At 36.9% G+C, this 14416-nt stretch overlaps 1 protein-coding gene across 2 annotated transcripts in view; it reads right to left on the bottom strand.

Annotated features, from left to right (window-relative positions):
* Positions 1 to 14416, bottom strand: part of cnnm2b (cyclin and CBS domain divalent metal cation transport mediator 2b) — a 32015-nt gene that overhangs the window by 13526 nt on the left and 4073 nt on the right. For both annotated transcript variants that reach the window (XM_083522953.1, XM_083522954.1), the window contains exons 2-3: positions 827 to 970; positions 398 to 535 (exon numbers count right to left, since the gene is read on the bottom strand). In XM_083522953.1, the coding sequence (XP_083379079.1) occupies positions 398 to 535; positions 827 to 970 (282 nt within the window). The remainder of the gene's footprint in view (positions 1 to 397; positions 536 to 826; positions 971 to 14416) is intronic.

Below are 14416 nucleotides of genomic sequence, written 5' to 3'. Positions count from 1 at the left end.
GAGTTTTTATTAAATTCCTTAACCCTTGACTTAAGGCTTAACTAAAATAACTGCTTCTAATTCTTCCTTCTTACTTTTCTTCTTCTATCCTTTCTTTTGTTCCAAGTCCCATTTATATGCACACAACTTCTTTTGATTGAATCTTCTTAACTTATAATGTGTTAATTCAGTGGAAATGAAAAATATAATATCCACTGCACAATTTCAAATGTAAACAAGTTGTAAAAAAAAATCCAGGCAGTTAATAGAATGTAATAGAATGTATTTGGGTATGCATGTCACCATGGTAAACAACACCTTACAGGCCTCAATCCTCACTCCTCTGCAGGGCTAGCATGCTAACAAACTAGTCAGAAGGCACACTGGGGGAAATCAAGCAGCCACGCAGCACACTTGCCTGTTGCTAGGAAACGCAGAGTAGCCAGTAGAAGCTGAGGTGATATTTTAACCTTCATTTCATTGTCCATGGGCTTGAAGGCCGAGAAATCCTGCTTCCTCTCCCGATGGGCGATTTTCTTTTTTGTTTTGTTGTCGGCTAATGGGGAAGCCAGGGTGAGAGGAAAGAAGGGAGGTGTTTTTTTTAGCGAAATTCTTTCATATCAAAGAGCTTGATATGGACATGGGTGATTAAAACATCCTGAACATCAAAAGAAAAATGATGAAGACTGACAAAGCAATTTAAACACAAAACTAAGGAAATGAAAGAACTCATTTAATTTATCGACTATGAAAAATAGTCCTATTTTAACAATTCAAAAAAGATTCAAAAGATTTTTTTTAAAAAAGAACATGTCCATTACATGAAGATGCCAAAAAAGATACTTACTGTATAAATCTGTCTCATCCAGGATTTCCGACTTTATTATTTCTTCTATGACATCCTCCAGGGTGACAATCCCAAGCACCTCATAAAAGGGATCCCCTTCCCCTTCATTGTTGACCCTCTGAACTATCGCCAAGTGTGACTTCCCTAAAAGACAACAAAATAGACTACAGTACAGTTTGTTGTAACAGTTGAACCTTTTGCCAACAAGATGCTTGGACCCATTTCAGACAAAATTGTAAAGGAACCATTATCGATCAGCGCATTTTCAAAAATTGAGACTTAATACCCATCACTGTTCTCACTTTCAGCTAGCTATTAGCATGCAGCTATTTTGATTCATCAATGTTATTATCATTCTAGCTAACAATTCAGATATTTGGGACGTAGATTACAAGTGTATATGTACTACTTTTGTGCTATTTTTATCTTATGGTATATAACTTCTGAACAATTTGGAATAAAGCTATTGTTAGTTCGCATAGTGTCTGCTAACTATTAGCATAGTATATTAGCATAGAGTTATGATAATTTAGGAAGACCTTTCTTTTTTTAGCCCTAGCTAATGTTTGAAAAAAAAAAAATCACTAATTCATTGGTAACTTAAACCAGTATGTGATTTTAGTTTTTAAAACAAAATTCTCATTTTACTTTCATACTTTTTAAGCATTAAATATATGCTTCATGGCATTTGAGAGATTAGGTGCTAAAGTGGTTGCTAGTTAGCATGCTGCTGACTTGCTTGTAGCATGAAGTTTGTTTTTGATAGTTAGTTTTTTAATCATTAGTGAGATTTGTAATCATTTTAATAATTTCATCCTTCTAATTAGCATTTGAGTGTTTAAGGGAGAAAAGCTAGTTTAGTTATAGCTAATGTTCAGTTATATGGTCACTAATTTATTATTATTTAAAATTATGATGCCATTTTTACTTGATTAATTTACTCTTTTAGCAAATTTAGTGTGGTTTGAATTACTGGCATTGTTTAAATCTAGCTTAATGCAGGCATCAGGTTCATAGGTTTTTTTTCTTTGGCAAAAACAAAGATTGAATCTTTGCACCACTACATACGCACTGTTCATTACTGTACTGCACTGTACCTCCTGTTGTGGGTTTGACTGCCCTGTGGGAATAAGTGTATTACAGGGTTCCTGGCATTACCCACACTCTTGGTACGAAGTTCAAATTCGGAGTCTGTTTCTCTAAACACTGTGGTGTTTTGTCTCCGAGAGATTCAAAATCATTCAGGGTGGTCACCACAACACTGGGCTTTATTCACTAAATAAAATCACTAAAGTGTCTACTTTTTGTGTGCTGCCAGGACTGGTGATATTTAATGTACAATAATCCAAAATCCACTGTCTGCTATTTATTTAGTCTTTATACACTGCATGAAGAGACAATAACATGAAGGTCTGGGTGAAGGTAGATACGAGGCTAAATTCAAGAGCTTCTAATAAATAACAATGAAAAGCAACTAATACCAACCCAGGTCAATTTTGCATTCTCGCAAATATATCTTATCCTTTCCCAAGAACTGAAAGAACTGTCTAAATATCAAAAGATGGGAAAAATAAACTATTTACAAATACTGTTAAAAAGAAAAAGAAAAAAAAAAAAACGCTAAACAAATACTCTGCCTTTTCTCAGCTTGTGATCATTTAAAAGGAATTTTCCGGAGGGCCAGGCTAATATTAGCCCTGAAATGAAGTTTCCATTCCACTTGGGCAGTATTCTCACCAAAGCCACTGCTGGCTGACGTGAGCTGTCTCAGAGCTGGCCGTTTACATGCAGATGGCTGTTTGCTTCAGTAGTAGGAAGTAGGAAGCACTTGGAGCAAACGCAGTAACAACAAACCCACATTGAGGTGCGTGCCTCGCTACTCATTCTGTGGTATCCCAGCATTTACCTCGGCCAACGACAAGTCACAGTGTTGCATAATCAGTCTTGCTGCGTTAAACTACGGTCCGAAACAAATGCAGAAAGCTTTGCTACCTGAGATGTAAATGATTCCTGGGATTCACACATGCTGCATCTTGTATATACATGAAAAAAATCTGACATCAAACATTTTTCCAATTAAAAAAAACCCTCTAGTTTCTGCTAGTTAAACTCCCTGAGTGCTTGATGCGTCACATCATTTGGTGCCAAAGGTTAACGCTGTTAGTAAACAATGTCCAGGTCATGCATTCTTAAAAGACCAGTCAACTAACAGCCATGTCCAAGTGGAGTTAGCCAGATTGCTCCCTATGGAAAAGATTAAGGGTCAAATATGAGGGTTAGCTGTAAATCACATGGTTAAATAACTAAAGCATGAACATATAAAGTGGTGGGGGAGGTGGGTTCGGGTCGTAGTGGAATAAAAACATGTTTGCTTAAACGTAAGCCAAGGTTCCCTGGAGTAAGGCTCGAAACGGCAGAGGTCTCGAACAAATGGTGAAATCAGCTTATCCAAAAGCACAGTGTTCTCAGTGGGATTCATTTGAATCTCGATATATTTCAAATTGCGAGAATGCGACGCCGCATTATTAATGCAATAAACTCATTATGTAGCTTACGCTGAAATCAACATTTGCACAAACCAAGAAAAGACAGCCACAAAATACCCTTGACCTTATTAGCCTTAACATATTGCTCATAATGCTCACATTATTTCCATTTTCTCAGCGAAATAGAGGAATTGAGGAACGGACACAAGGACATAAGCATCTTCCATACAAACACGGCATGCTTATTCATAGTTCTTGGTGTTCTATAATTATCCCAATATTTTTTTTAAGGACAAAGGGGTGCTCTGCGTGACCCCTCATGACCTCCAAGACATTAATGGATAGTGGGCAGCCTTAAAGAGACAAGGCAATGGGCAAAGTCTAAACAAAGATTTTCCATGATGCATGCTGCAAACACTAAGTCGAAACCTAACGCTGTGTAAACCTTCTCAGGGTCGTGGTTTCAGATCAGATTTTGCCATTCACACCAACGGATCTGAGCCTGGTGGGGATTTTTATAAACTGTTTATGTACTCTTATTTTAAGCCAATGCCAAAAATGGCCACATTTTCTTTATTCGATTCTATCTTGAATTTATTTAATCATGTAATAGATTTGATTGAAATGGGGTTTCGGTTCCTGGAACAACACATGTTAAAGCGTTAAAATACTCCTATTTCTTTCTTACAAAAAGTCACACATTTTAGTCAGTTCATCTCATCACTTATTTTCCAGCATCTATAAATTCTCTTGCCTTTTTGGAAGTAATGACAGGAAAAAAAACTCTTCTCACAGAAAACTTTGGCCGAAAAAAAAAAGTTGATATATAATTGTTTTTTATTAATTTAATAATTTATAAAAGTTTAAGTTGCTTAGAAATGAACCTCTAAGAATTACCTACTACAACAAAAATTCCACTTTAATCAGAATGAAGGATTCAACAGTGTCTGGTGTATCAATCAAACTCAAATTTAACATGTTCATTATATTTAGCTTTCAATGTAAAATTCAGAATCAAATCTACTTAACACATAAGTATTAACTGAGCTATGATGACTCAGAGCTCTGAAACTTAAAATAAACAAGATATCATAGTGTACTGTGTGGGGTATATCAGGGGACTTAAGTAATCACATTACCTCTAGACCTCTAGACAGTCATATCCTGCTTGTTCTCTCTAACAGAAAATCAATAGCTCTTACAGAGAACAGGAATGCATTTCCGTTTTTACGTTTGACATCCTCATCAACGGCCTGAACCAACAACAAACAAATGACCCTGATGTAATTAGGTTTAAAGTGATAGCACTTAAACGCAGTGATCGCAACACTTCTGTGGGTGAGGGAGTGAAAGATACAGTGTGAGATAGTGGCTCCATCTCTTTCTCATCCCTGTAGAGACGCTTGCCTCTTTTTGACTATTCCCAGCTTTATTTCTAGAAGGCATGTTGTAGTTTTCCGTAGCGCAACTCTCACTACAAATACACACACAAGGCTGCTGACAGGGTCCCTGTCTGAGACACACACACTGATCAGTCTTTATCAATAGGAGAAAGACATTTTGAAAACATCATGAGAAGTCATTGAGAAATTGTACTTAATCTAAGGACAAAATTCGAGCACTTTAGGAATACAATACTGTATACTGATGCAAATTTCCTGCTTTAGCTCATATTAAAGATGTTCTAGTGAATTCTGCTCTGGCGAAAGCCACTGAGGAACCGAACTTATTCTCAGGTTCTTGAAACCTGTTTGAGGCGACTTTTGCTTTGTGACATGGTGAATGATCATGCTGGAAGTAGCCATTAGATGATGGGAAAATTGTGACCGTGAATGGAAGGACTTGGACATACAAACAATATTTAAATTTGCTTTAATATGTAAGTGATGATGGATTAGTAATAAGTGTGCTAAGAAAACACACCATTCCCCACACCATTACACCACCTCCACCTGCCTGAACTGTTAACATAGTAGATTTGTTCTATGGACATGCTTGTGGTACCAAATTCTGACCCTAGCATCTGTGTGCCTATTCAGATTATTTAAACGTGTCTCCAGTTTTGGTGAGCATGTGCATACTGCAGTCGCAGCTTTCTGTTCTTAGCTGACAGAAGTTAAACCTGACTTGATCTCCTGCTCTTGTAGCCTACATACCTCAAAATTCAATATATTCTGCATTCTGTGATGCTTTTCTGCTCATTAAACTTGTATAGAGGGTTTACCTGAGTTACTGTAATCTAAAATAGTCTTGTTCATTCTCCAGTGACCTCTCTTATCAACTGCATTTCCACCTGCAGAACTGCCCATTTTTCTATTTATCGCAACAAACTGTGCAAACTCCAGAGATTTTAGAAGACTGGCACAAGTAATCAAACCATCACCAGCAATCATGCCATGGTCAGAATCAATGAGATCACGTTTTTTTCTCCATTCTGATGGTTGATGTGAACATTGCACAAAACTGCTGGCTGATAATTGAATTAATGCTATGCATTGACCTGCTGCCACTTGATTGGATGATTAGATAATTGCTTGAAGGAGAAGGTGTATAGGTGTTCCTAATAAAATGCTCACCAAACGTAAACCGTTAAAATGAATGCAGCTAAATTTAAAACTAATGTTTTGAGACATAAAAAAAAACAAATGTTTAGAAAGCTATATTTGATCAAATTTTCAAAATGTATTTCAAATAATAGAAACTACCAGGGATGTCCTGATCAGATATTGATATAAATATTGACTGGAAATTGATACATTCACTAAATCTTTGAATTGGTTTCAGATTATTTTCAGACTGGATCCACTGGCCTGTATCTTTTGCTTATAGTGAATGCTCATAGTGTTTACAGACATAACAGCTCAGATAAATGCAGCTCCACCTGAGTATCAACTGATACATAGTGCTTAAAAAATTGGTATTATATTAGAAGTGGGTGATTAGTGATTTCTTATATACTGCTATGTATGTAGAATGTAGTCAGTCCACTAATTTTAGTACAAAATATAATTAGGCTGTTAAACTGGACTGCAAAACAAGTACGATTATATTTGACACGCACATATTTACATTTAATTTAAAATTATTTATAGAAAATGTGCAGATGAGGGTTAAGGGCCTTGCTCAAGGGCCCAGGAGTAGTGACTTGGTGCTGCTAGGATTTAAACACTCTACCTAGTGATCAGAAGTCAGAACAGACACACACACACACATGCTTATATTGGACAAGCAACATATTTGGACCAAGTGGTCCTCAAATGGCCCCCAGGGGCTCTGTAAAGCAGGAGTAATCCAGGAGTTTTTGCATGTAAAAAATGTTGTTGTTTTTTTTGTACCCAATGCTACAAAATATATTTTATTAGGTTCTTATTAGTTTGTTTGGCCTGTTTGGTTAGTCACTTTAAATGAGATGGGATTAATCCAACTGTCAAACAAACAGAAAAACAAAAAAGGCTTATATAAATGTTCTATCAATGGTCAAGTTCAGGAATAAAAAAACCTCTAAAGCTGTAATAAATATCCTGAAAATTAATGTATGTATTTGAATAACAAAACTAATATTTGAATATTATCCTAAATAAATATATATTAAGGAGTTTTTTCTAGCGCTAAATAAGGTCCCAGGTTGCACAATCGTTTGAGAAGTCCTGATAAAGCAAGCTGTGAGATTTGCAAAATACATGCCAAATAAATTGGATTCTTTCTGTCAGTAGTGAATCTATACCCAAATCCCTGCCCTTTTTGCAGCCCAATTAACTATGGATCTAAACATGGAGGAGGCACACTGAACTGCAATTAGTTTTATTACCCTGGCATTTTTATGACAGAGGAAACATATACATGATGAGTGTTATCAGAGCTTTAGATCTAATAAAACATTATTTAAGCAACAACAAACCTGGAGCTTAACATAATTCAAAATATAAGGTTGTATAAAAAAGCAGTGGCATTGTTGTACATCGAGTCTGAATCTGCTTTTACATTGATATAAAAAATATACAGTTTTATATACATGTAAAAACATATATAGAGGGTATAGATCTTTTTTTTCTTTTGTTGTAAACTGAAGCACTTTTGATATTTAAATATTTCATTATATCAGACACTTTTCTAGAAGGTTTAACTAACATTTGCATGAGTAATTTCAGAGTAGGACATTTTATTTTTATTAGGTACTAGCTGGAAGTACCCGTGCTTCGCTACGGAAGGCGGAACGCTAAGCAATATGGCAATAAGCAGTAAGCACTGAGCAGGACTGGATGATCAGAGATCAGAACGTAACGTCAACAAATAACGTACAACCCCTTTGTAGTACCGATACAGGGCAAACTACTTTAAAAATAATTTTTATCGTGCATCTAACATGTAATAAGAAACAATGTAGTAAGTTTCATTAGGATCCGTAATGTTATTTCGAAGAGTTTACAATGCGTGAGAAATCGCGTTTTTCGCGAGTTGGCCGCGATCCAGGGCGAATGTTTCAAAACCCTTTCTTAGTGAGCACCTAAGACCCAAGAGGAAGGTATGTTCCAAATTTCATTGCAATCCGTTCAGTGGTTTTTGAGATTTCATGATGAGTGAGTGAGTCAGTCAGTGGTATTTGAGCTTTATATATATATATATATATTTTATACAAGTGGGAATGAGCAAATGTCTTCTTTAATTATTGTATAATTTGCAAAATAAAGAATCTCATTAGTCCTGCAAAGAAGTCAGTCAAGTTTAACCATAACTTTAATCAACTATGTTTAAGTGTGGAGCCTCAGAATGGCTCAGAATGGCTGTTTTGAGTGTGTGTGTGTGTGTGTGTGTGTGTGTGTGTGTGTGTGTGTGTGTGTGTGTGTGTGTGTGTGTATTCGTGTCAGAAGGGGGGGCTGAGTTTAAGAGAGAGAGAGAGAGAGAGAGAGAGAGAGAGAGAGAGAAAGAGAGAGAGAGAGAGAGAGAGAGAGAGAGAGAGAGAGAGAGAGAGAGAGAGAGAGAGAGAGAGAGAGAGAGAGACCATAATCAATGATGCCAGCCCACAGCTCGTCTACAAAACAAAGGTTCTGGTTGGAAGATTTCCATGCCAGGGCATTAGGCAAGGGTTTGTGTCGCCTGTAATTTACAACACTGAGGGAAACGGGCAGAAGGACAATGTGGGTTTGGGGGTGTGTGTGTGTGGGGGAGGTGATGGAGGAAAGATGGCACTGGGCCTTGGGAATGCCAAGAGGGCAGTTCAGAAATTGAAGAGGGCTTTTCGGCCCCTGAATGTGTTGTCACTGAGTAGTAGTGCAGTCATGATTAGCTAGCTAGCTAGCTAGCTAGATAGATAGCTAGATAGATAGATAGATAGATAGATAGATAGATAGATAGATAGATAGATAGATAGATAGATAGATAGATAGATAGAAACTTCCTTAAAAGCTTTCTAGAACCCAATATATTCCACATCCAGATGAATGTTGCTCTGCAGTAGATGCAGCAATCGCGATGTCAGCCGGTGCGATTATTTGACGGCAAACATTACGATTTAATGAAATAAATAAGTGTGGACACACACTTTCTGAGAACAGTTTGCAGACTTACAAAACAAAACAAAAAAAGACCACATGGTCTCAGTTTAGGCAGTGCACGTGTGGCATGTGGTCGTCGCTCTGGATAAGGGCGTCTGCTAAATGCCGCAAATGTCACGTGACTTTGCAGGTGTGCATCGCGGAGACCAGGTGAAGGTGGATGCCGAGCAGACCGACACTGAGCTGGTAGGCAAAAATAAAACCGTTACCTCTGTTATATGGTTATATTTTAGCTTTACGATCACCAACACTGAGCATAAAGATTAATTGTTGCTAAATTAAGTTCCTACGTCACGTGGCAATTTGAAAAAAACAGATCTCACTGGTTCCGGTTTGGAAGAAAGAGACGACAGGCAATGGTTGAAAAGACAGAGCTTTCTATTACTTTTTATTCACTTTCCTTTTCCTTGTACTCATGCCGGGACACACCCCAACTCGCGGTAACGCACATCCAATGGTGGAATATGTTACTTTCTCAGACTAAGCAGGAACACAATTCTGTTTTTTTTTTTTTTTTTTTTTTTTTTTTTATAATCAATCATGGTTTCTTCATTAGCTCCTTTTCATCTCTTCCCTGCAGATATTAATTTATACATGCTTTATGCTGAGGTTTTTTTATGCCACTGGGTACATGTGAGAAATTCATCATTTTGAAATCTCACATGACATTATGACCTGATTCTCATCCAGTTCCACCCCTCTTTATTATATATAATATAACAATAAAAGTATATTTAAAGGTACCCAAGATCAATCTTCAGATACATCACATCATAAAATGCATGTAATAATGGAAACAGCAATTCAAGTTAAATGAAAGCAAGAGAAATAAGAATAAATATTGCAGTGAATAAGTGGTCAAGAACTTTCTAACCCCATCCTTTACTGACAGAAGACCAGCCAAGACTGCACCCATTAGTACTTCTTTTCAACCGGATATATGAAATCTGAAGGAATAATACTAAGCAATTGCTGAGATGCTTACTTCAACTAAGTTGTTAATGAACCTTCAGCTTGTTTTTGTCATGTTTCCCAATATATATGCCAATTTTGGTGTCGATATGTAAACGCATGTTTAAAAAAATGACTAGCTTAGTGGTTAAAATATTGGAATTTGGATCCAAAGGTCATGAGTTCAAATCCCAGTCACACCAAGCTGCCGCTTCTGGGCCCCTGAGCAAGGACCCAAACCCTATAGCTGCTCAGTTGTATAAATTAAATAACTGTAAGTCACTTTATATAAGGTGAATGTAAATCTAAATGCATTTTAGTTATTCCTTTTGTTTTTTTGTATTATGGAAACTATAATGAGGATTGGACTAAATTTAAAAGAGACAAAGAAGAACTGTGCTTGTCAAAACATTGAAACCCATATAAAAGAAATGAAAAGCATTGTAGCTACTAAACTCATGGCCCAGACTATCGGTGGAAAGTGGAATTTTGCTTCTATGGCATGGAGGCTTGAGCTCGGGCATTCTGCCACTGTATACTAAATTTGCTGTATAGGTAGCTAATACTGCGCTCTGTTTCTACAGCTCAGTTTCATAATACGTGTAATAAGTGCTCTGTGGAGCGAAGAAGAAGAAATGGTATCTATGCACATGGCCCCAACAATAGTTTTTTACAATGAAAATCATGTCCTTTATAGACCTGTGTTCTTCTGGATGAGTAGGCAGATGTATAGATGTTCTAGGACTTAAGCACTACTTAAGCACTACAGGAAGAACCTGGACTGTACATTGACATGCCTGTTTAATCAATTAAATCGATTTCCTTGAATTCCACTGAATTCCATAGTTGACAAAACAATGCCATTTTCTCCATGATGGTTTACACATTGACATGATCACAGACTTACAATCCTACAAATCTACTTTGATCTCACTTAATTGCAGCTAATTATCCCATATTAGTCCTAGTGGTTTAAAATATAACTGAGAAAATGACAATCTTGGGTTGTACCTACGAGTTCAATCCGATGTCAGTGTTCTAATAGAGCTAAGCCTTTGTTCAAATCTGGTTTCGCCTGCCAAAAAAAGCAAATCTGTAGATGATTCGATTTCTTTATGTCCTTAATACTTCCTAGTCAGAGTAATCAGTGAGGGTGTGAGAGGATTACTGAATTACAATAAAGTAAGCCAATATACAAGACTTAACAGCATTCTACTGGCTATATTATTTAGTGTGTAAACATATATGCATAAAACCCTTCCAAACAAGATGATCACAACTTGAACTCTTGAAGTCTTAGAAATGCAGGAATGAAAGCTAAAACCCTTTCTAAAATTTCAAGAGATAATATGACGCCAATCAGAAAGAAAAAGAAAGAAGCAATGGCAGATCGGACACACTTTCTAAAGGCACTTAGGCCGCATTTGAAACTTTTTACTAATCGGTTTTACAGCCATTTCATGTTGCACCAGAATTTGTGGAATGTAGGCCATTCAAAAAAATCAAGCCAACACCGTAGTATAAGGCAAAGAAATATGAAGGCTATAGGCAGAAAGAATAAGAGTAGTGACGTGTTAAATGCTGAAGTGAAGTCATTTCTGTACACATGTTAAAATCTTGCTTGTCTTTTTCTTGCTGTAGCGCAAAAGACCGCAGTACTGTGCAAGTGTAGGTGAGGGCAGAAAGTCTAAATGTGAAGTCGTGTGGTGTTCAAAGGGGGGATCCCGCTCTAAGCACCCGGCCCTGTTCTTGCCAACATGACGCCACATAATCCTCACGCTTATTCCTGCACAAGCAAGGGTTACCAAGCGAACACTCAAACTAAATATTGCTCTTAGACCTGCTAGAAAACAGCACTCGAAGCTGATTTTAGAGATACAGAAAAAACTTTCAATTAACATCATAGGAGTCAAAGGTCCTTCTGCCATAACTAATAGTATAGGATTATAGAACATTTGATGACTGAAGGAAGTAATTAATGAATGGGATGAATAAGTGGATGAACAAGGAAAATAGCTTTTGAATGCAAAACTATGTCAAAATCGTGTCCTGTTTCGACCTTAGTGGTATCAACTTGGTTCTTTTCTTGTTCAGATTTAGCAGGATTGTGACTGGGAACGTCCAGAAATTCAACTAATAGAGAAGATTTTTTTAATGTTACGGAAAAAATAAGGTCACTTTTTTATTCGATTGCTGCAACAGGTCTCAAAAAAGAGCCATGTTTACTACTGTGTACCATCACCTCTTCTGTGCGTATACATCTGGAAACATAGGAGACCAGTTACTGAAGTTTTGGGAGAAGAACCTTGTCCCAAATGTGCTTGATACAGGATTTCGGCTGCTCAACAGTTCTGGGTGTCCTTTGTTGTATTTTTTGTTTAATGATGTGTCGAATGTTTTCAAATGGTGAAAGATCTAGACTGCAGGCAGGCCTCTTCTACTACGAAGGCATGTTCACGCACGCCTTCTTCTTTGCATGATAGAGATTTCACCTGCATTTGTGGATGACATGGCAAACGGAGTTCACAGACAATGATTTCTGGAGATGTTAATGAGCCCATGCAGTGATTTCCTTTACAGAATCATGACTGTTTTAAACTCTCTCCCTCTCTCTCTCATTCCATTGTGCACAGAGTTTTCTCCAGATTTTTTGAAAGTCTTGATGATATTATGTACTATAAATGATACACTCTCTATGAAAGACTATTTATACCCAATCATCTAACTGGCCTGTTGTCAATTAAACTAATTATTTGCTAAAAGTTTCTCGAACTATTTAATTGAATCAATACCTCCTTTATTTTCCAGACTTTTTTGTTGGGATGTGTTGCAACAATCAAATTTACTATGGATGTTTTTTCCTCAGTTTAAACATTTGAAATGTGTTCAATGTTTTATTTTGAATAACATATGGTTTTATGAGATTGCAAATCATTGGTCCTCGTATACAGTATGTGTTACTATAGCCAGCACTCCCAGAGCTGATGTTAATCAACACCTTTTGACCGGTCAAGAAACAAGTATTACTGTAGGCTTGATAAAAAAATGCTCTACGTGGATTATCAAGGAGAATGAATCGTGTGCAATGTGAAAAAAGGAGGAAGAGATGAAAAGACAGACAGAGAGAGAGAGCCAGGAACACACATGCTGAAACTTTTAGAGCTTTAAGTTTGAGTTCATTGCCCTACTTGAGGCAATAACAAATTGTCTCACCTGGCACAAATTCACACCGAGCAGCCTCCGCAAATCACTAATAACAATACTGGCAGTGAACCAGATTAGGTTGAAAGGCCTCTAGGTTCACAGGAGAGGACATCAATCCTCTGAGGAGGGGAAAAAGAAGGTTTAAAACACTCTCTCGTCACACACTTCAGGCTGAATCCAAGTCTCTTTGTCTTTCTGTACTCTATCTTGGCACAGTTCAAGAACCTGTAGAACTGGGAAATGGATAGAAGGATCTTATACTCTTTTTTTGCTTTTATGAATGTATGTTACATTTACCATTACAAGATATATAACATGAGCTTGATTTGAGTATATTAGCATAGATTCTAAAGAACTTCTGAACTCTAAAAAATTCAATGACAAAGTGGTCATTTTATATATATATATATATATATATATATATATATATATATATATATATATATATATATATATATATATATATATATATATATATATAATGACCACTTTGTTACAACCATGTTGAGCTAAAATGATTTCAGAATGCCCAATACTTCCTGAGACTGATATGCTACAACAGCTAAAAACTGTAGACGTCTGGCTGTGTGTTTTTTTTTTTTTGGAATAGGATTTGTGGTAAATAGTGGTAAATATCTTATTTACGGTATAAGCAGGGGTTATATTTAGTATTCTTTGTATTGTATTTAGAATGATCTTATTGAGAATTCTGCATTTGTTCCTAAGTACAACGACTTTCTACAGTAAGATTCACATCAGTTGTTGTCTTTACCTTTGAAATAATCATTATTGAAAAGTGCTTCCTGTTTGTTTACTGTCTGAAACAATCATTTTGAAAGTTTCAGGTGGAAAATCTCACTTTTGTTCTCAACGCAGTGAAGAGTTCTTGCCAAGTTATGCTTCAATGCATCTCATTGCCTTGGGCCCAGGGCCAGACATTCACCTCCGACTTATTAATTAAGAGCACAACCTACTGCTAGCTGGTCATTTCCTGTATGTCACACTCACCCTTACCCTCGTTAAAAGGGGTCATGCGTGAACTTCCCAGACTCTGTCAACCTTATTTGCTTGCATTATGAACGCGTGTATATATCTTCGCACACTCTTTCCAGCACTTCAATCGTTTTTTTTTTTTACACTTCAAATCACTACTATCATAACTGGAAGTGCTACATGAAAGTGGAAGCAGATTTGGAACCAGCACACTTGGTGGGAAGAGGTGTTTTGTTCCCGCGCTGCTCCACAAGAGTCGATAGATTAATTAACAGTGACTTACCATACAAAGCGCTTTGAACTGAGTGTGTGTGTGTTTGTGTGTGTGTGTGTGTGTGTGTGTGTGTGTGTGTGTGTGTGTGTGTGCGCGCTGACCACAGCCGCTGTGACGTGAAGACTTTGAC

Source organism: Silurus aristotelis (genome assembly GCF_946808225.1).
Source record: "Silurus aristotelis genome assembly, chromosome: 20".
Taxonomy (NCBI): Eukaryota; Metazoa; Chordata; class Actinopteri; order Siluriformes; family Siluridae; genus Silurus; species Silurus aristotelis.
The sequence above is the reverse complement of the archived record's forward strand: the minus strand, read 5'-3'. Positions and strand labels throughout refer to the sequence as shown.